The sequence below is a fragment of the Lampris incognitus genome, chromosome 8 (assembly GCF_029633865.1).
Source record: "Lampris incognitus isolate fLamInc1 chromosome 8, fLamInc1.hap2, whole genome shotgun sequence".
Lineage (NCBI taxonomy): Eukaryota > Metazoa > Chordata > Actinopteri > Lampriformes > Lampridae > Lampris > Lampris incognitus.
In genome coordinates, this window is record NC_079218.1 from 49,478,535 (window position 1) to 49,499,092 (window position 20,558).

General features: G+C 42.8%; 1 protein-coding gene across 1 annotated transcript in view; it reads left to right on the forward strand.

Moving 5' to 3' along the window:
- mtmr4 (myotubularin related protein 4) overlaps window positions 1-20,558 on the forward strand; it is an 84,331-nt gene that overhangs the window by 5,156 nt on the left and 58,617 nt on the right. Inside the window, exon 2 of the mRNA XM_056284446.1 lies at window positions 10,078-10,176. Within this exon, the coding sequence (XP_056140421.1) occupies window positions 10,174-10,176 (3 nt within the window). The 5' untranslated portion in view covers window positions 10,078-10,173. The remainder of the gene's footprint in view (window positions 1-10,077; window positions 10,177-20,558) is intronic.

The following is a 20,558-nucleotide window of genomic DNA, read 5'->3' on the forward strand; positions in this document are numbered from 1 at the left end:
ATTGGTGGGCTTCCAGATCTTATGCTGGAGGACCCCACTTGGTGCTGTGAGCGCTCTCCAGGCTTTCTTTGGGCGAATATTGGTACTATTTGTAAAGGCCTTTGAGGAGGTCAGTCACCTGTATGAAAAGGAAGATAAATTAGTATAGGCAATAAAACATTAACTGGTTTAGCATACATTAATTTAAAAGTAATTCATGCAGTAACACTTCATTCTGTCATCCCTGTTGTGGCTTCCATGGCTGCCAGTTCTAGTCCATGGGCAAAGCACTGGATGTTAATGAGGTGGGGGAGACTTCTTCTCGGTGTAGAGACCTCCCCATGCCTCCCGACCATCACTGATGATCCCTCAGATCCGAAGCCGACTAACTTCTGCTTCCACTCTTGGAGGCCAACTTTCTGAAATACTGATTACAGAGTGGCAAGTTCATTATGTCAATTTTTTTTAACTACCATCAAACATCGTATATAAACTTAGCACAAAAAGTAAGGAAATGTGTGTTTGGTAGATTATTTCTTTGTTGTAACAATGCTACTTGGCAATAAATCTTATATCAGGCACCTGATTTTCAGCACCTGGGGTACCAGAAGCTCAAAACAAGAGTCAATAGCAACAGCAAAATAAGCTGTTTGTCATTGGCAGAGAAGATTTGGCAAATTTTTCATGGGCGCAACCCACATACTCAGCTCTGCTGCTCATCCCACAAATGCATTTTCCTTACAAATGTGGCGCCATTTAAAAGGGAAATAAACCGGCTTTCCAACGGTATAGGATTTATTGCCAAGAAGCATTGTTACAACAAAGAAATAATCTACCAAACACACATCTCCTTACTTTTTGTGCTTAGTATATATAAAGTGAGAGTGTATGTTTGTATGTTCGCTTAAAGCTCCAGGTATCTTTAGAATCGGCACTTTCCAAGGATTGTACAGTTCAAAACATATTTCAAAAACCAAGTAAGAAATTTCATTTATTTGGGAAATTGAGTTTATTTTGGGGCGATTTGCGGTAGCGGCAGATTTGCGGTGATTAGTACACACACTGGCAAAGAAGCTTGATGAATGGATTGAAAATTATGACATTTGATAATTTTCCTTAATAACATTTGTTTATTCGACATTCGTCTATGACATGTATCATATCATAAATTATCCTATATTTCATCATCGATTATATCGTAAAGATCAGATCGTGTTGGTTGTTTTGGTGAGAACATTTTCCCTGGGCAACGCCGGGTACCTCTGCTAGTCTATTGATGAAACATAACAAAATTTCATCAAATAAATGTTTCTTCAAATGAGTTTGAACTTACCAGCATTAACAGCTGCATGGTGTCTGACAGCAGTGGCATGATGGAGTTCTTTTACTGCCAAGAACACATTCTTTGGCTCCCCATCTTTCAGGATCCTGACATAAACTCCCTCAAGGTCACGGATGCTCACATCAGTGGCGAAGTCTGCCAAGACACTGAGGAACTTGGCAGCTCTTAGGTCCCCCAAAAATGTTTCCCAAAGGTCATCAGATATGACCATGGCAAACCGAAAGAAAACGGGTAGCTTTCATGAATCCTAATAAAATTCTAGGCCTGCCACTCACAACATTTAATCAAAATTAATTCAGCCACCTTTGTTTTTAAATTATAGCCAGACAACATTTATTGAATAGTACAGAAGTTGACCAGACCTAAGCCCCACCACCACCACCATCTCACAAACACACACACACACCGTAAACCTTACACTCATAATTTATTTTCTATGGACAAAATACAAAATCAACTTTTTGTGTGTTTTTAATAATTTATGTGAGTACCATGATATATGGTGTTGTTAAGTGCCCATGACCTTTTCATGGTTGTGATGTGGTCGAATGATAAGCTATTCATAACACCAGTTGTAAAATCAGTTTGATTATTAACAGATATTTTTCTGGAAAACACAAAATGCTAAACCCATAGAAAATGAACCGTGAGTGCAAGGTTTGACTGGCACAATGACAAATAGTCTAACAGTAGACAGATACTTGCTTTCAACAAGTCGTGTCAGTGTGGCGCTGCATACCCAGGTCAATCCCATTCTTCTTCTTTTTGTATCCAGCCAATTACCCCACTCTTCAGAGCCATTCCGGTCACTGATCCACCCCCTCTGCCGATCCGGGGAGGGCTGCAGACTACCACATGTCTTCTCCGATACATGTGGAGTTGCCAGGCGCTTCTTTTTACCTGACAGTGAGGAGTTTCACCAGGGGGACATAGCACGTGGGAGGATCATGCTATTCCCCCAGTCCCGCCCCCATACAGGTACCCTGACTGACCAGAGGAGGCGCTAGTGGAGCGACCAGGACACATACCCATATCCTGCTTCCCACCTGCAGACTTGGCCAATTGTGTTTGTAGGGACGCCCGACCAAGCTGGAGGTAACACGGGGATTCGATCCAGCAATCCCCGTGTTGGTAGGCGACGGAATAGACCGCTACGCCACCCGGACGCCCTTTGCCAATCCCATTCTTCTGTTGAAGAGCAATCACATTAGAGTACGCAATGAACAGCTGTGTGTTTTTTAACACATGATACACTGTGGTGATCAGTTTAGCAATCACCTGAATTGCCTCAGCATTCATGTTTCGTACAAACGCCGGCAAGGCCCCAGAGGGGGTTGTCCGCAGCCCTCTTAGCTGCAGTGCAGGCCAGATGCCGTCGGCTCTTATGGCACTCCAGCAATGTTTTTCGGAAACTTCGGACCTCATTTTATCCGCCTTGCTGTCAAACTTCCGGCGTACTGTGCAATACATAGTTGGAGTTTTGCTCACATCCTTTAATGCAACCAAACTAAACTCCTGTTTCCAGGATAATTGAAGTTCTCTCTTGCACTTCAAGTTAATCAATTTTGTCTTTCTCCGACGCCGTTTTCTCGTGAATGACAAGTCTGACAGCGACGCATCACATTACTAACCAGCTCAGTTCTTGATTGGCCAATGGCGCATTCTAGTATTCTCCGATGTGTGAAAGGGGAGGGGCTATACTGCGTGCCAGAGAACGAGAACATGATTTATAATATGATGATGATTGAAAAAATGATTGAAACAAGTGAGTTGCTAGATTTACTAGCCCGACTTGGTGTTTTACTTGCCCCGGGCAATTGGGCAGTCCTTATTGTTGAACAATGGATGTTTGGAAAATACTTGTCTCAACTTTTCCAACACTTCTGCCACATAGGAATCACCACTGGTTTATGCTTAGGCAGCTGTTGTCCTTCTCTCTTCGAGAGGAGCACTGTGGACGACACATGGGTCAAAATCCAAACACAAGAGGTGCAAGCGTTTACCAAACACATCAACTCAGTGGACAAGAACACTAAGTTCACAAGGGAAGACGTAAAGAACAACAGTTTGCCCTTCTTGGACTGTGACATCCACATTGGGGAAGACAGGAGCCTCCACATTGGGGTTTACAGGAAACCTACACACACAGACCAATATCTACTTTTCAACTCACACCACCAGCTGGATCACAAACTGAGCATCATCAGAACTCTGCAACACAGAGCTGATAATGTGCCCAGCAGCACTCAGGCCCAACGGGAAGAACACAAAGACCTGAGGGGAGCTTTAAAAACCCGCTGCTACCCCAGTTGGACCTTTGTGAAAACTGCAACACCTTCCAAAAAGACCAACCGGGTGAGCGACGAGGAGAAAAGGAACAGAAGGAAGAGCGCAGTCATCCCATATGTTTCTGGGGTCTCCGAGAAACTCAGGAGAATTTTTAACAAACGCCGCATCCCGGTATACTTCAAACCCAGCAACACACTCCGACAAAGACTGGTTCATCCCAAAGACCGTGTACCACACATCCGGAAAAGCAATCTGGTGTATGCTGTACAATGCAATGAGGATTGCACTGACCTATACATATGAGAAACCAAACAACCACTACACAAACGGATGGCCCAACACAGAAGGCCAAACTCCTCAGGACAAGACTCAGCAGTTTATCTACACCTAAAGGAGAAAGACACACTCCTTCGAGGACAGCAACGTACACATTTTGGACAGGGAAGATAGATGGTTTGAAAGAGGGGTGAAGGAAGCCATCTATGCGAAACTGGAAAAACCATCCCTCAACAGAGGAGCTAACACGTCAGGCCAGGACTCCACAGTCTTCACCATCTACCACTCTTTCAAGGATGAGGATGTGTAGATCCTTGATAGGGAGGAATGCTGGTTTGAACGGGGAGTCAATGAGGCCATCTGTGTGAACAGGGAACAACCATCCCTGAACCGAGGGGGGCCTAAGACTACATCTGTTACCATCTTACAATGCTGTGATTGCAACTATTTCCAAATCCTCTGTGAATATTCCACATGGCCATTGTAACTCTGGTTAATGGTCACACCTATTTGCATATGAAACTGATTGTTGGTTTCGGTCGTTATGCCACTGTATTGCCTATAAGGGTGGGGATACCTGCAGTCAGTTTAGACTGAAGAGGTCACTTAAATGAGTGATGAAACGTTTCTCTCAATATGTCTTGTTGCATGCTCAATAATCCAGGTAAGAAAATCAAAGAAGATTGAATCAGTTCATGTGGACACAACATTTATTGACAGATATATTTCATCACTCAACTAAGTGACATCTTCAGTCTAAACTGACTGCCGGTATCCCCACCCTTATAAACAATACAGTTGCATAACAACCGCAGACAGATCTACCCTTAGCCCCCCTGGTTCTGGGATGGCCGTTCCCTCATCACATGGATGGCTTCTTTGACTCCCCATTCAAACCAGCGTTCCTCCCTATCAAGTATGTGCACATCCTCATCCTTGAAAGAGTGGCCACTGGTCTGTAGATGGTGTAGACTGTGGAGTCCTGGCCTGTAGATGGTGTAGACTGTGAAGTCCTGGCCTGACGTGTTAGCTCTCCTGTGTTGTGCCACCCTCTTGCCCAGCGTCTGTTTAGTTTCCCCAATGTACAAGTCACGGCAGTCCTCCTGGCACTTAACAGCATACACTATATTGCTCTGTTTGTGCCGGAGAACCCGATCCTTGGAGTGGACCAACTTCTGGCACATCGTGTTTTGGGGTTTGAAAGCAACTGTGACGCAGTTTCTCTCAATAAACATTGTGTCCAGATGAACTGATTCACCTTTCTTTGAACAGTTTGTGTAGTGGCTTGTGTGATCCCAGTGCTTCAAATGTTTTTTGTGTGTGGTATCTACGTGACATCGGAACATTTACGCCAGAGATACAGGGAATTGCTCTGAGTGGTTTCAGTGTTTCGGTGGTTGCACCCATGAAATCATCAATGATGAGGGAATTCTGATATGGAGATGAATGTCTTTGTTGTATGAACTCCTTATTTTCAACCTTTGCTTGAATGGTTAGTTTATATCATAATTATTTTTTTTCCATGGGTTTACTTTTCCTTTTAAGTTGTTCACACAAAGGCAGTGAATTAAGTGATGAGATAATTTTTCAGGCTTTTATTTCAATATAACTCTGAAGAAATCTAAATATGTCACTTTATCTTCACTGGTTTTATAGGATTCTATAGGGCTAGAAAAATATCCCCTTTAGATATGTTTCTGCTTGACTTTGCAACACAGCAAAACAAGAAATAATGATTGGACGGTGATTTCTTTCTAAAGCCACTGTATCAGCCTTCTATGCCCAGTGTTTTCTTAATATTCATGTCGCTGTGGTGGGCGAACAACAGCTAAAATATCTTCCCCAAAATAAGAAAAAAATAGTTGTTAAGATGTGACGATATATACATCCGAAGAAGAGTGATTGTCAAACTGCCACGGGCTCATAACCAAAATTACCTTCAATAGCTACCATAAAATAAAGTAACACTGACAGTGAGTTCATAGTACAGTTTAACAATGATAGCAATAACAATTAGCCAACATTGCCACTTGCTGTTGATTTATCAGGCAGTGTAAACTGGCTGATAAATCAATCATCAATTTGAATTTTTTAAACATTTCTGTAACAAAACAGCAGGGAGGAGAGTTTCATGGATTTTTACAACTCAACGCGTAGTAAAAAACATGATATTAAGGTAGTTAAAAACATAAAATTAAGTTCAACAGGTAGTTAAAAACTTAATATTAAGGTAGTTAAAAACATAATAAGTTCAACGGGTAGTCAGAAACATGATATTAAGATAGTTAAAAACAATATTAAGTTCAACAGATAGTTAAAACATAATATTAACTTCAACAGGTAGTTAAAACATAATATTAAGGTAGTTAAAACATAATATTAACTTCAACAGGTAGTTAAAACATAATATTAGGGTAATTAAAAACATAATATTAAGTTCAACAGGTAGTTAAAACATAATTTTAGGGTAATTAAAAACGTTAAGTTCAACAGGTAGTTAAAAACATAATATTAAGGTAATTAAAAACAATATTAAGTTCAACAAGATAGCTAAAACATTAACTTCAACAGGTAGTTAAAACATAATATCAAGGTAGTTAAAACATAATATTAAGTTCAACAGGTAGTTAAAACAATATTAGGGTAATTAAAAACATAATATTAAGTTCAACAGGTAGTTAAAACATAATATTAAGGTAGTTAAAACATAAGTTCAACAGATAGTTGAAATATAATATTAACTTCAACAGGTAGTTAAAAACAATAATAAGGTAGTTAAAACAATCTTAACTTCAACAGATAGTTAAAACATAATATTAACTTCAACAGGTAGTTAAAAACATGATATTAGGGTAGTTAAAAACATAATATTAAGTTCAACAGATAGTTAAAACATAATATTAAGGCAGTTAAAACATAAGTTCAACAGGTAGTTAAAAACACAATATTAAGGTAGTTAAAAACATAATATTAAGTTCAACAGGTAGTTAAAACATAATATTAAGATAGTTAAAACATAAGTTCAACAGATAGTTAAAATATAATATTGAACAGGTAGTTAAAAACATAATATTAAGGTAGTTAAAAATGTGTAGTTAAAACAATATTAAGGTAGTTAAAACATAATATTAAGTTCAACAGGTAGTTAAAACATACTATTAAGTTAGTTAAAACATAATAAGTTCAACAGGTAGTTAAAACACAATATTAAGGTAGTTAAAAACAATATTAAGTTCAACAGGTAGTTAAAACACGATATTAGGGTAGTTAAAAACATAATATTAAGGTAGGTAAAACAATATTAATTTCAACAGGTAGTTAAAACAATATTAGGGTAGTTAAAAACATGTTAAGTTCAACAGGTAGTTAAAACATAATATGAAATTCAACAGGTAGTTAAAAACAATATTAAGTTTAGGATGTTTGAATAAAATGTCTACTGTGTGCTGTAGTAGTGCTGAAAAGGCATAGTGCTACTGCTGCAACTGGGAAAGGGTGCAGTTTGAACATCACTTTAGAGTAATAGTGACTTTTTCTGACCTTGGTTGACATGCAGGAGCACACATGTCACTTGAAATACAATCTGCAGATTTGCAAATGCAGATTAATACAAAGTACCAGAAAGATAAATGCTGAAATCAATTCAAAAGATGGGCCATTTCATATTCCCATTTTGGGGGGTTTGGCGTCCTAATATTTTCACTAGATCTTTTCTCGAGCAAAAAAATCTGACTTCATTTAATTTTGTCTGTTAATGAAAAGTTATCCTTAACAGATTATCATTAGCCTACAACTCCTATGACACCATGCTCGTCTTTAGTTCTGTATCATACAATTTTCTGACTATATATACAGAGTCAAACCGGAGTAAACCGGAGTCAAATTCCATGTAGTGCAAACCTATATGGCCAATAAACATGATTCTGATCATCATCATTGGCGGTCAGTCAGGCTTGAGTATGACCGTCCTCCCTCTGGGTCCCTCTGGGTCCTCAGGTGGGTGTAGAGACCAATCCTCGAGCCACAAAATGGGAGGATGCCTGTGCATGACAGCTTTTTACGTGGAGAAGCTGATGGGCCTGCAGCCACCACATGGTCCTTGGCAGGGGGTGGCCAGAGTCCAATGCTATGGAGGATCAAGATGATTTGGGACCATCGTCTGTTGCAGCCTTCATCCACCTTCACTGCCCTTGTGACCTGGAGACATCTTCGGCCAGTTCTGCTGTTGAGGTCCTTGTTGGATTGCAGTTCACCTGGAACCTCCCCCTTGACCTATCTGCCTTGGGTGACCCTACCAGGAGCCAAGCTCCGGACGGCATAGCTCGTGGGATCATCGGTACACGCAAGCTTCTCCACCACAGCAAGGTGGTGATCCAGGAGAAAGAGGGTCCGCCAAGGAGGCCGCACATCCACAGACTGACTTATTAGGTAGATTTTTTAGCTTGAGTGCTGCATATTACCCCCCCCCCCATATTTCCTGTTCGGTCAGCTTGGGCACTGCGCGAAAGTCTTACAATGCCAGGAAAAGCACCGGTTGTCTGTGTGTGTATCTGTCTGCTGCAGATCTCTCATGCTACTACTGGGCCTGTCAGCCTAATGACTTTTGTACACAGTTATGGTTGTGTGATAAAGGACGTCTCGTGGTTGCGGTGATTCAGAATCTTTGACACACCTGTTTTATATTGCAACTGAGTGCTATATCCTCGGCTGGTTTGTCTCCCAAGTCGTAGAAGAGGAGCTACGCCTGGCGATCTGCACTCTACCGAGTGCACTCTTCTAGTTTCATTTTGAGAAGCTTGGCACCGAGTCAGTGGGAGGGGGAAGAGCAAATCGGAGAGGGAGGGAGGTACAACGTGCCCTGGAGTACAACCAGTGTGACAGCGAGTACAACCACTTTGCAAGCACTTTAGTTTCAGTTTGACTTTAAAAGGTAGCACAAGTTTCGGTGAAAATCTGTTAACAGGGGAAGTAAACAACTGAGGTAGCACTTGTGCCCAGGTAAGAAACTTGTGAATTCAATATTTTTTATGTATTTATTTATTTATTTATTTTTGGCAGTCTTTCTTTGTGAGCTGTGTGCAAAAGGGGGGTGTGTCGGGAAAAAAACAAGTAGGGAAGTGAGAGCACAGTAATGTTTGACAGGAATTTCTTGCCCATTTCTATTTTGTAGCCTTGTCATTTGTAAAAAAAAGTTTCCAGCACAAAAGCAAAATAATCTCGCTGTGTGCGTATTATACTCGTTATTGTGAACTTGTCATAAAGTTGTATGTTGCAGCATCAAGTGTTTGAGTGGCAAACCCCCTTTGGGCTTAATGCATGCATGAGTAGAGAGCAATATTGTTTTCAATACAGTTGATAAAGTCTAGCCCAGGTTTTTGGTGCAAAATGTCAATATCATGCTGTTGTATGATTAGCACAAGTGACTTGATAATAACATTATTAGAGCCTTAATGATCAGGTCGTCAATATTTTAATAACTTAATCGATGAGCTTGGTTTTTGGACAGTTCAGCCATTCTCCTCGTGTTCGGTCCCGATAGAACACCGGTTAAAGGGCGTTGGATGGCGTTCAGAAATGGTCAACGGATTAAGACTGCCGGATGTGGGCAGGGGCAGAGTTGTGGAATTTAGTTTACCTCTGCCTCCATGTCCTCCCATTTCTCTAATTGGCTACCGGGAATGCCCTGTCAGCTTATCAGCTGACAGGGCATTCCTGGTATGTTAAGGAATGTTAAGTTTTTCTTTCCCGCATTCACTTCATTTTTCACAAGGTCAGGTGTTCTAGGCTCGTGTGGCAGCTGTCGCCCTCTTGCAGCGTCTGCCTGTTGCACGTACACACATGAAGCATGCTTGTAGTGACTTGACTTGATGCATGGAGAACACTTGTTTCACCTAGGTGGTCAGGCCAGACCTGTGCCTCTTTGTGGCATGGGAATTCACCCCACTCTCTTCTTAGAACTGCTGGACTGGAAGTCGAGTCAAAAGCATTTCTCAATGCTAGTGTGATTGATGAAATGCCAAATGCCACACATACTACATTTGAGCTCAAAGCTCTTGGAGCGCATTCTTATCTTGCACAATAATGACGCCATTTTACAATGCTCTTTTGCACGTTTTTTTTTTCACCCATCATTTTCCTTCTGCCTGTCGTATGCGGTTTCGGAATCTAGAATCTGTGCTTTATGTTTTCAGGAGCTGTCGCTGACACAGCGGAGCCAAGTAGACGGGAGGAGAGTGGGATCTGGAGTCAAAAGCCCAGATTGCCTGTCTGCAGCACTGACTGACAGCATGGTGAGTAAACCAGACTTAACGGTGACAGGGCTGAATGTGTTTCTAGGCCTGACTGGGTTTCCTGATATGTTTATTTATCTATTATTCGGCCAGTTGCTCAACTCGTACAGAGTAGTGCTAAAAGTTTGAGATCACTTCCCCTTTTACAGTGTGCCGCATGCACAAAACTTCACTGTCGGCACTATATGTACCTCCCAACATACTAATTTAACACTTAGCAGTGAATCATGTTGCTGCAACTCAACAAATAAAACATACAGACATAGTCAGTACGTGTGGTCTGACTTGGACCGTTGAATGACTGCTGGTACCAGACATGTTGGTTCCAGCATCTCCGATAAGGCTGACCCCCCTGGAATTTACACGCGCTATAGCCTCTAGAGTTTAATCAGTTCATATGGACACAAGGTTTAGTGCGAGAAACGCTTCATCACTCATCTAAGTGACTTCGTTATTCTCAGCTGACCGCAGGTATCCCCCCACCCTTATGAACAATACAGTTGCATAATGACCAAAACTTGCAATCTAGCACAGGTTTCATATGCAAATTGCCATGACCATTAATTTGAGTTACAATGGCCATGTATACTATTCACAGAGGATTGGGGAATAGCTGCAATCACAGCATTGTGAGATGGTGACAGGTGTACTCTTAGCCCCCCCCCGGTTCAGGGATGGTCATTCCCTCTTCATGTAGATGGCCTCTTTGACTCCCCGTTCAAACCAGCGTTCCTCCCTATCAAGGATGTGCGCATCCTCATCCCTGAAAGAGTGGCCACTGGCCTGTAGATGGGTGTAGACTGCGGAGTCCTGGCGTGTTATGCCATCTGCTTCGCCAGTTTGTTGAAACATTTCTCCCACTAAACCTTGTGTCCACTTGAATTGATTCCACTTTTCTGGTATTTCACACCTAGATTATTGAGCGTGCATCAAAACATTTCTAGAAAATGCAAAAAATGGTGTGAAAAAAAAATCCATTGAGCCATGGCTCTGTGTATGAAAACACGTTATTAACGAAAGAGGTCAAAGGAGAATGGCCAGACTCATTCAAGCTGACAGGAAGGCCACAAATAGTTACATAACCGCTCTATAAAACAGTGGTGTGCAGAAGGGCACACACAACACGTGTGTCAAACCTTGAAGCATATGGCTGGCTTTCTCCCCTGTGAGGAACAGGAAGCTGATGTTCCAGTTGACAAGGAGCCGCCAAAACTGGACGATTGAGGACCGGAAAAGTGTCCCCTAGTCTGAAGTAATCTCAATATCTGCTGCAATTGTAGGTGATGGGGTCAGAATTTGGCAGAAACGGCATGAATCCATAAATCTATCCTACCTTTAGTCAGCAGTACAGGCTGGTTGTGATGGTGTTGGGACTATTTTCTTGGTATACTTTCAGCCCCTTTATACCAATTTAGCATCATTTGAATGCCACACCATACCAGAGCATCATGGCTGAATGTGCATCCCCTCATGGCCACAGTTTACCAATTTTCCAATGGCTCTGACCAGCAGGATAATGCACCATGTCACAAAGTACACATCATCAGATGGTTCCACCAACATGACAGTGACTTCATTGTACTCCAGTGAACTACACACTCCCCAGACCTCAATCCAATAGACCGCATTTGGGTTGAGGTGGAACAGGAGGTTCGCAGCATGAATGTGAGGCCAACAAATCAGCAGGCACTACGTAATGCTACTGAGTTAGCATGGACTAAAACCCCTCAGGAATGTTTCCAGCATCTTGTTGAATCCATGCCATGAAGAATTCAGGCTGTTCTGGAGGCAAACGGGGCTCTTGCCCTATACTAGATAGGTTTACCTAATAAAAGTGGCCAGTGAGTGCATGTGGATCAGCGCAGCCCAGATATCTGTGTATAATGCCACATTGTGAGTCAAATTTCCATGATTAAAAATCCCAGAATATTATCGTATTGATGCTTCGAATGCTCCCTTACATTCATTTCACTTAACAATTAAAGTATGGTCAAACAATCAGCCCATTTAAAGTGAAGGCATATTCTGCCTGAAGATAACATTCTTCCTTTAGGTCGAGGTTTTATTGTCCTGTTTGTTTCATTCAGTAATGCGTTACTGCACCAGTGAGCATGCTGCAGGGCAGGTAACAGATGTTCTAGGTCTTAGATGTAGTCATTAGGTTCCTCCCTTCCACATGTCTCCTGTACAATTCTCATAGAGGCCTGTTTCTTCGGACACATCCAAACCCAGCACAGATGCTTAATTGTCTGCTCCCATTCACAGTTAGAAGATCCTGGTAGTTTTTAGTACTTCAGTGTGGCTAGGACACCGCTGTTGAAATGGATGCCTCGTAGTACAGCCTTGCATCATTGTGGCTAGAGAGACCATCTTGTGACTGGGAAGTCACAGATACGATTCTCGTGTGTGTGTGTGTGTGTGTGTGTGTGTGTGTGTGTGTGTGTATGTGTTCATTTTAAGTCGCTCTTGATGAGAACATCAGCTACTTCACGTAAAATACAAAATGAAATACGTTGAAGTTATGTGTCGACACCCTGCCACAATGATCACATAAGTACAAATCCAAAGCATGGATGGTTGAATTTCATTAGCACATATATCTGTATCAATGTCATCAAGACCACAAAGTATATCAAGATGAAGACCTCTACTAATATTGACTACTCTCGATCCCCACTTGTTTTACATTTTTAGATAGATCGCCCTCTAGTGGACTTCAGTGGCTCTTCAGGTCTGAGCTGCAGCTGAATTTCTACGGGAATGATTGAGCGGACCGGGGATTTTATTTTAACGATCTAAGTGCACGGTCTAAAGTGCGCAAGTCATGTAGTGCTTGTCCAAATCCACTGTTGCTAATTTAACAGCGGATAATCCGAGTGCAAAGTACGGCGCATGGTTCAGAGGGGTTGTACTTAGTCTCTTAATTAATCATAGTTGTGTTTTGGATGTAACATGAGATAAACCGGTCAGAGTGTCCTCTCTCGTTCCCTTTAAAAAACAGGTGCACTTGCACCTTGACATATCGCTATTATAGTGGCGGATCGCATGTTGTGCACCCGCCTATGTAGGCGCATAGCAGCATCACTATTAATCGTCCAGCATGGTCCTCGAAAATCTCTCGGAGCCATTCGCTAAAGCCTTGATTAAAGTGGTGATCAGGTCGCGACGCTGGTCCACACTGCTTGGCCCGGGAGGATCTAGTTCCATGGTAACACAAGAGTGAAGATGATGGGATCCGCTACAGGTTGTACCCAAGTGATGGTCGGATTGGGAGTCCGGACTGCCCACTTGTTAGGCACTTACGAGCCAATCCACGGTCCCGTTAAGCTTTAGCCAGCTGAGTGCTGCCCAGGTTGTGCCAACTCCACAAGTGAAGTCCGGTCAATACTGCAAGGAGGGGCCTATCTGGGGTTTGTCATGCATGCAGGAATCGGTAGCCTGTACCTTTCACAGGACGCTTCAGCAACCTAATCTATTAATAATGGGCCCTAAAATAACAGTAAAATATGTGCCATTGACTTTAGACCAGGTATTTGTTGGTCAATCGCACAAATTGCTTTCTGCTGCCTCAAGATGGCAGTGCGCCAACAATGCGCCGGACCACACCTCATTTTAAGACCAACACACCCATGGGCGCTCAGATGGGTGCAAGTACATTTGCTATTTAAACAACATGGGCGCTGCTGGGTAGGACTACCTGTTAGTCTGAAACGAACAAAGGCACTTGCATTGCACTTGGTGCCGCTTTGCGCCCGCCAAGTTACACCCGGCTAGATAGAGTCCCAGGTCTTCATTCTGGAAGATACTTCATCATCCATGATGCTGTAATAAAAGGAAGCACACGCAATGCTCAGTGCCAGTTTTCCCTGCTCCGGATGAAATATATTTGTTCTAATGATGTGATAATTTGCCTGAGAAAGGTGAATGCTGGCAACCCAATATAACTTGATAGAGTTTGTGCTGGATTCCAAGTCTCACACTCTGCAGGGACCTATCACGTTTGTTTCAGTTTGATCATCGTGCAAGCATACATATTATGATCTGAGCAGTTACTATTTATATAAAGTTTTCGTATGGGGTTTTCCATAGCCCTTTGCTTAAATGCCAGAGTTCAGATCGGTGTCACTGGCCAATGAGTGTGGCACCAGGATCTACTGTCTTGTGTTACCAATGCTTAAATGCTTAATGCCAAACAGAGCTGTTATCCCACTGTGTGTACACCAAATGTAGAATCTTTGGTTTTGATGAATAGTGTTTAATCTCGTCATAATGGCGTTCTCAGGACTTTGACAGTGGGCATAGGTCCCCCACAAGTCCCCATTGCTGCTCTTTTGTTGGATGAATTGTAAATGTGCGTCAGCCCAAGACTGATTGTGTATCAACAGTTGTGTTGCAATTTGCATACATGGAAAAATGCTCTTCAAGGCCTATCAACACAGCATTTATAGGACAGAAATGGCAAGTATAGCAGGAGGTTTGAGTCCACAAGCTCTGGTCAGCTCCACAGAAACTCACTGTAGTCCTGTGCCCAGGCCTGAGCCTTTTGTGTGGCAGGCGGGGAAACTCTCCACCTAATTGGTGGCGGGGCTGATGAACAAACAATGTGTTCAGTGAGGCGCTCTGAACAAGCGTGTAAACCTAACCTACTCCCATCCCAGCTCCAGTCTGTGAAGTTTCTAGATGATTCTGTTTGACAAGTGCACCGAACTTGACAATATATTCACGACTTTCATTTGAAATGTATATTTATTTTTAATTTCTTGCCCCTATATAGTCCAACAGCAATGATTACAGTTACTACATGGCTACAGGTAATGTTTTGTCTATCCATGCTCTGTTGCTTGCTTGCTGGTAGTCCACCGAGTCCGATGATGACGTCCCTCCTCATTAACGGTGTGCCCTTTGATGACTGTAGAGTCCAATTCTTCATCCACAAGTTTTATTGCACGTTGGGCATATGAAGTCTGAGTTAGTGGGGGCAGGCATGCTCTATACACTGCTACCGAAAGGCCTATTTTCTTAGGACTGTTTCTGCAGTCTTTTCCATCAGCAATATGACACCCTTAATCCTGTGTTGTGAAGCAGCATTTAATTTCTTCTCAGTCTCCAAGTGCCACATTTGATTTTTGGCTCAAACAAAATGGGAAATATTGGGGTCAAGCTGGTCACTTAAACTGCTGTGTTGTTAACAGGTTGATAAAAGCATGAAAAGGAAGGCCGCCCGGGTGGCGTGGCGTTCTATTCCGTTGCCTACCAACATGGGGATCTCCGGTTCGAAGCCCCTTGTTACCTCCGGCTTGGTCGGGCGTCCCTACAGACACAATTGGCTGTATCTGCGGGTGGGTGCCTTGCCTTACCTTGGCTACGCGCAATGCCGTGTTATCTTTGCAGGGGCTGTGAGCCATGTGCAAGACAAGGAAGTATGCTGGTACGGCGTAAAAACCCGAGCTTCATTATTCCACAAAGTCACCTAGTTACGTAAGCATGAGGTCACCTCTTTGTGCATGTTTGCTTGTGCGGCTTTACTGATTAGACACCAGACACTCTGGGTATAGGCTTCTGCTACACGTGGGTTCGTTCCAGGTTGCGGTTAATAATTTGACTTCATCTCTTCATGACAGCGTGTTTGCTTTAGCGTTGTCTGACCTTGCTCTGATTTGCTAAACAACCCAGTAGTTTCAATATTCAGCTTTTTTTTTTTTCCACCTGATTTATAGACCAGGGAAAAGTCCAAAAGGTGACAGAAGTTAGTTTGCTTGCAGACATTTGCTAGAGTTGAGGCTTTGTTTAAACCCACCAAGCAAAACCAGCACACAACATACACTTGACTTTACCTGCTTACTATGTAAAGGGGTGGTTCAGTTTCTGGGTTATTTTACATCGAGTCAGAAAAACGCGTGGATACCTTTTATATATATATATATATAAATATATTTTTCAAAATACTGTTTCCAAAAATACTATTTGAAATACTATTTCGATACCATTTTGCGAGAATCCACATATCTGTCTTCCGCCACAGAACAAGATGGATATCCATATTACAGAAAAAATAGTCAAGCTATAATCTAACATTTATGATTTTGTGTGTTCTTGTGTTTTTAACACTAGGCTATCGAGTAAAAAAGTATTAACAGGTGTATTTCCCCTCTTTTGAGAGGATACAGGGTGGCACAGTGGTTAGCGCGGTCGCCTCACGGCAAGAAGGTCCTGGGCTCGAACCCCGGGGTAGTCCAACCTTGGGGGTCGTCCCGGGTCGTCCTCTGTGTGGAGTTTGCATGTTCTCCCCGTGTCTGCGTGGGTTTCCTCCGGGTGCTGCGGTTTCCTCCCACAGTCCAAAGACATGTAGGTCAGGTGAATCGGCCGCACTAAATTGTCCCTAGGTGTGAATGTGTTGGTCCTGTGATGCCCTGGCGGCCTGTCCAGGGTGTCTCCCCGCCTGCTGCCCAGTGACTGCTGGGATAGGCTCCAGCATCCCGTGACCCTGAGAGCAGGGTAATGGATGGATGGATGGATGGATGAGAGGATATACACTACATGAGAGAAACACACTACGTGCCACAGACAATGCACTGGGACAGTACTTCTCTGTCACCTAATTGCGTAGTATTGAGTTTTTACATCTTTCAGTCCGTAATCCAAACTTCAGTGCCTGAGTGACACAGCGATGCCATCTGAGTTGGTGAGTGATGGTCACCAAGAGGTTTCTGCATGCAGAAACCTCTTTCAGGATGTACCAGTGATCTGCTCACTTATGCTAACTGACCTTAACTGTAAAGGTGCGGGTCACTGTTCAACACGTGATACCTGTGACATTTTAAAAAGGTAGAAAGCCCGTAATTCCATTTTTATTTTATTTATTTTTTTAGCTGAAAACATGTTAGCTATTTCGTTGGATGGTAAAACTGATTGCCCATGACAAAAATGAGACCGCATCACACGGCCCCTTTGAGGGAGGAAATCAATGCTTTTTCTTTCTTCTGGGGAAAATACATATTATCATCGATCCCCCTCATTTGCCTGTGTAATATGAGGGCATCAGCGATCAGTACTACATGTTGTGTAGCTGACTCCTCTGGGCTCTATCTAGCGCGTTAGACGAGTGAGAGTATGAAGCCAAGTCGTAAGGCGACACGCCAGCGTTGGCCAACTGAACTCTCTGGGTAGACTTGTGAGAAGCTGGAGCGAGATGTTCTACTACAACACTGCCATCTTCATCCCCCCACGTCACCATTACTATCCTCTGAATTCTACCCCTTTTTCCCCCCTCCCATTTCAAAATGTAGGTGGTGATGGGCTAAAAAAGTGTTTTCTTAAGAAGTATGCTTTAAAGAGAGTGGGATATACGAAACCTGATTTAGGATGTCCTGATCAGTCTTGCAACCTCCTGAAATATCACTCCATCCCATTGTACTGTGACAAGTGGTCAGTCTTAGATGGGGGAAGTGAGGCATGTTAGCAAACAACTAAATGACAGCTGTTTAAGGAACACATACAGCCATGTTCTGCTTTACAGTATGTGCCTTAAACTGCTGGAAATTTGAATTATGGAGCTGACTGAGTCTTTGCTAAAAGGTTGCTATCATCAGCAAAACACAGTGTGATTTATGTATTCCGAACTCAGCTTTCTGGTAGCTCAGACCTTTCTGATGTCAAAGTCTTTCCTGTAAGGGCTCACAATTTCCAACCTCCTGATCTCAGCAATGAACATATGCGCTGCTCAAGTACAGATGTAGACTTCTTCCAAGATTTTGGGAGTGATAGTCACAGCTTGGACTTTAGGTGTTCTCCGTGAACTCAGTGGTCTATCAAAGGACACTGAAGCATGAAAAACCGGCTGCTATACAGAGAAGGGGTGCCATTGAGGACTGAAATATCCTCCGACTTGAATCTGATTCAGGAGGGTTTCGACTGACCCAATTCTCCCGCTGAGAGGAAATGTCAAGATCCACGTGACGTTTGGACCGACAGTGCAATTTCTGAATGAAATATGCCATCACCATGACTGTAATAAGCTTCAAATGGGTGGCTGCAGCTTAGCACAACGGTATACTTGCAGCCAGGTTTTCTGTATGTGCTGAAATTGTTTTACCTCTAAAATAATGAAATTTGTCGGGATTTTATTTTATTTTTTATTTTTGTGTTTTGTTTTTTTTATTTGCATGCTTTGAAAATTAATGTTTTTGTTACTCGAACCCTGAATTAGTAGGTTACAACTTACATTGAAATTGTAATGTAAATGCAATGCAATAATGTGCATTTGTGCATCGTGGTGAACATATGCAACTTGTGACAAAATTGCACAACCTTTGAAAAAAAAAGTTCTCAGTGTTCCAGATGGACGTTGGCTCCATGTGGACATGCCTCCCTGAAGTCTCATGCCTTAATAGTACCCTACTGCTGTGGCTGTGTGTCAACATGCTTTCGTGCTCGGCTTGGGTGAGCTGTAGGCCCTCTTTCCTAAAATAAAAGAAGAGAAACGCAAGACCATATCTGGAACCGACTGGCTTTTGTAGTTGGGCTGTGCTGGAAGAGCGAGAAAAAATTGAATCCCATTGTTTGAACAAGACCTTATTTGTTTGGTGTATGGCCAGGTTTTTTTTTTTAAGTCTGCCCTCTGCAAGACATTTTTTTTATGTTTTGAGTAAACTTGGGTCAGCCCGTTGATATTGACCTATTTATTCATCCTGTGGTCTGGGTTAGAAATATGGATAAATGTATGATTTGATAGCATTAGCATGAGGATAGAATGCCAGGAACTCTTGGCAGTTTAAACATTTTATCAATTTATTATGATTATTTGAAAAACTTATAAAATATATTATCAACCAATATTAATAGTTGTTAGTTTAGAGGGCCCTGTGATGGCCTGGTGGCCTGTCTGGGGTGTCTCCCTGCCTGCCACCCAGTGGCTGCTGGGATGGGCTCCAGCATCCCGCGACCCCAATTGGGATAAGCGGCTTGGATAACGGATGGGTAATTTAGAGTTGAGCCATGCGTATATAACTTAGCTTTGTAAGAAACATATTAGGTTATTTTTCAACTGTTATGGTCCATTTGAACACAACACCTCAATTAAATGGTTTGTTGGCTCTCCCCGGCTGAAAATGTTGTGCTGAAGGTGTCGAAGGTTGACAAATTATATGATCCCTCGTACACCGATGTGGCAAAACATTATGACCACTCACAAGTGACCCAAATAACATTGATCATTTCCAAGTAAGGGCACGTGTCAAGGTCTTAAGTAGATTAGATGGTAAGCGAACAATAATTTCTCATAGTCCACGTGCTGGATGCAGGAGAAATGGGCAGTAGTAAAGACCTGAGCAACTTTGACAAGGGCCAAGTTCCACTTCCTGACCACTCCGATCCTCAACCTCGGTCTTTTATCCATCCCCCATTCCAACTGCAAAACAAAAGGTGACACCACACCTTTGCAATTTTAGCCCCAAACCCCGGGAATAATATTCCCCGATCCATTAGGTTTGCTGAATCTTTGGACTGTTTAAGCGGCTTCTAAAAACCCATCTTTTCAGACAAGCCTTTTATAGAGCCCCACCCCTGCCTTCTGTTGTGGTTCGTTTTTATCTTGGTCTGTTACTCCCTATGCCATATTCATTCAATTTATTTTCTGTATTTATTCAGATTTTGTGTAAAGCACTTGGTAACTGCGTGTTTTGAAAAGTGCTATATAAATAAAATTTGGCTTGCTTGCTTATGGCCAGACGACTGGGTCAGAGCATCTCTGAAACAGCTTGTGGGGTGCTCCTGGTCAGCAGTGGTGAGTACCTATCTACAGTGGTCCGAGGAGGGACAAAGCAGTAACGGGGTGTTGGACGCCTGAGGCTCATCGATGCGTGAGGGCAACGAAGGCTACCCTGTCTGGTTCGAACCAAACGAAGGGCTACTGTGGCACAAACAATAAGTCACAGAAAATGTTATTGATGGTTACGGGAGGAATGCATCATAACACACAGTGCATCACACCCTGCTGTGTATGGGGCTGCGTAGCCGCAGACTGGTCAGAGTGTCCATAATGATGGCTGTCCACCATCCAAAATGCCTACAATGGGCACGCGAGCATCAGAACTGGACCTTGGAGCATTGGAAGAAGGCTGCCGGGTCTGATGAGTACCATTTTCTTTCAGATTATGTGGATGGCTGTGTACGTGTGCGCCATTTACCTGGAGAAGTGATGGCACCAGGCTGCACTGTGGGAAGACCATAAGCCAGTGGGGGGAGTGTGATTCTCTGGGCAATGTTCTGCTGGGAAACCCTGAGTCCAGCCATTCATGTGGACATCAATTTGACACGCACCACCTACCTAAACATCGTTGCAGACCAGATACAGCCCTTCGTCGGAATGGGATTCCCGGATGGCA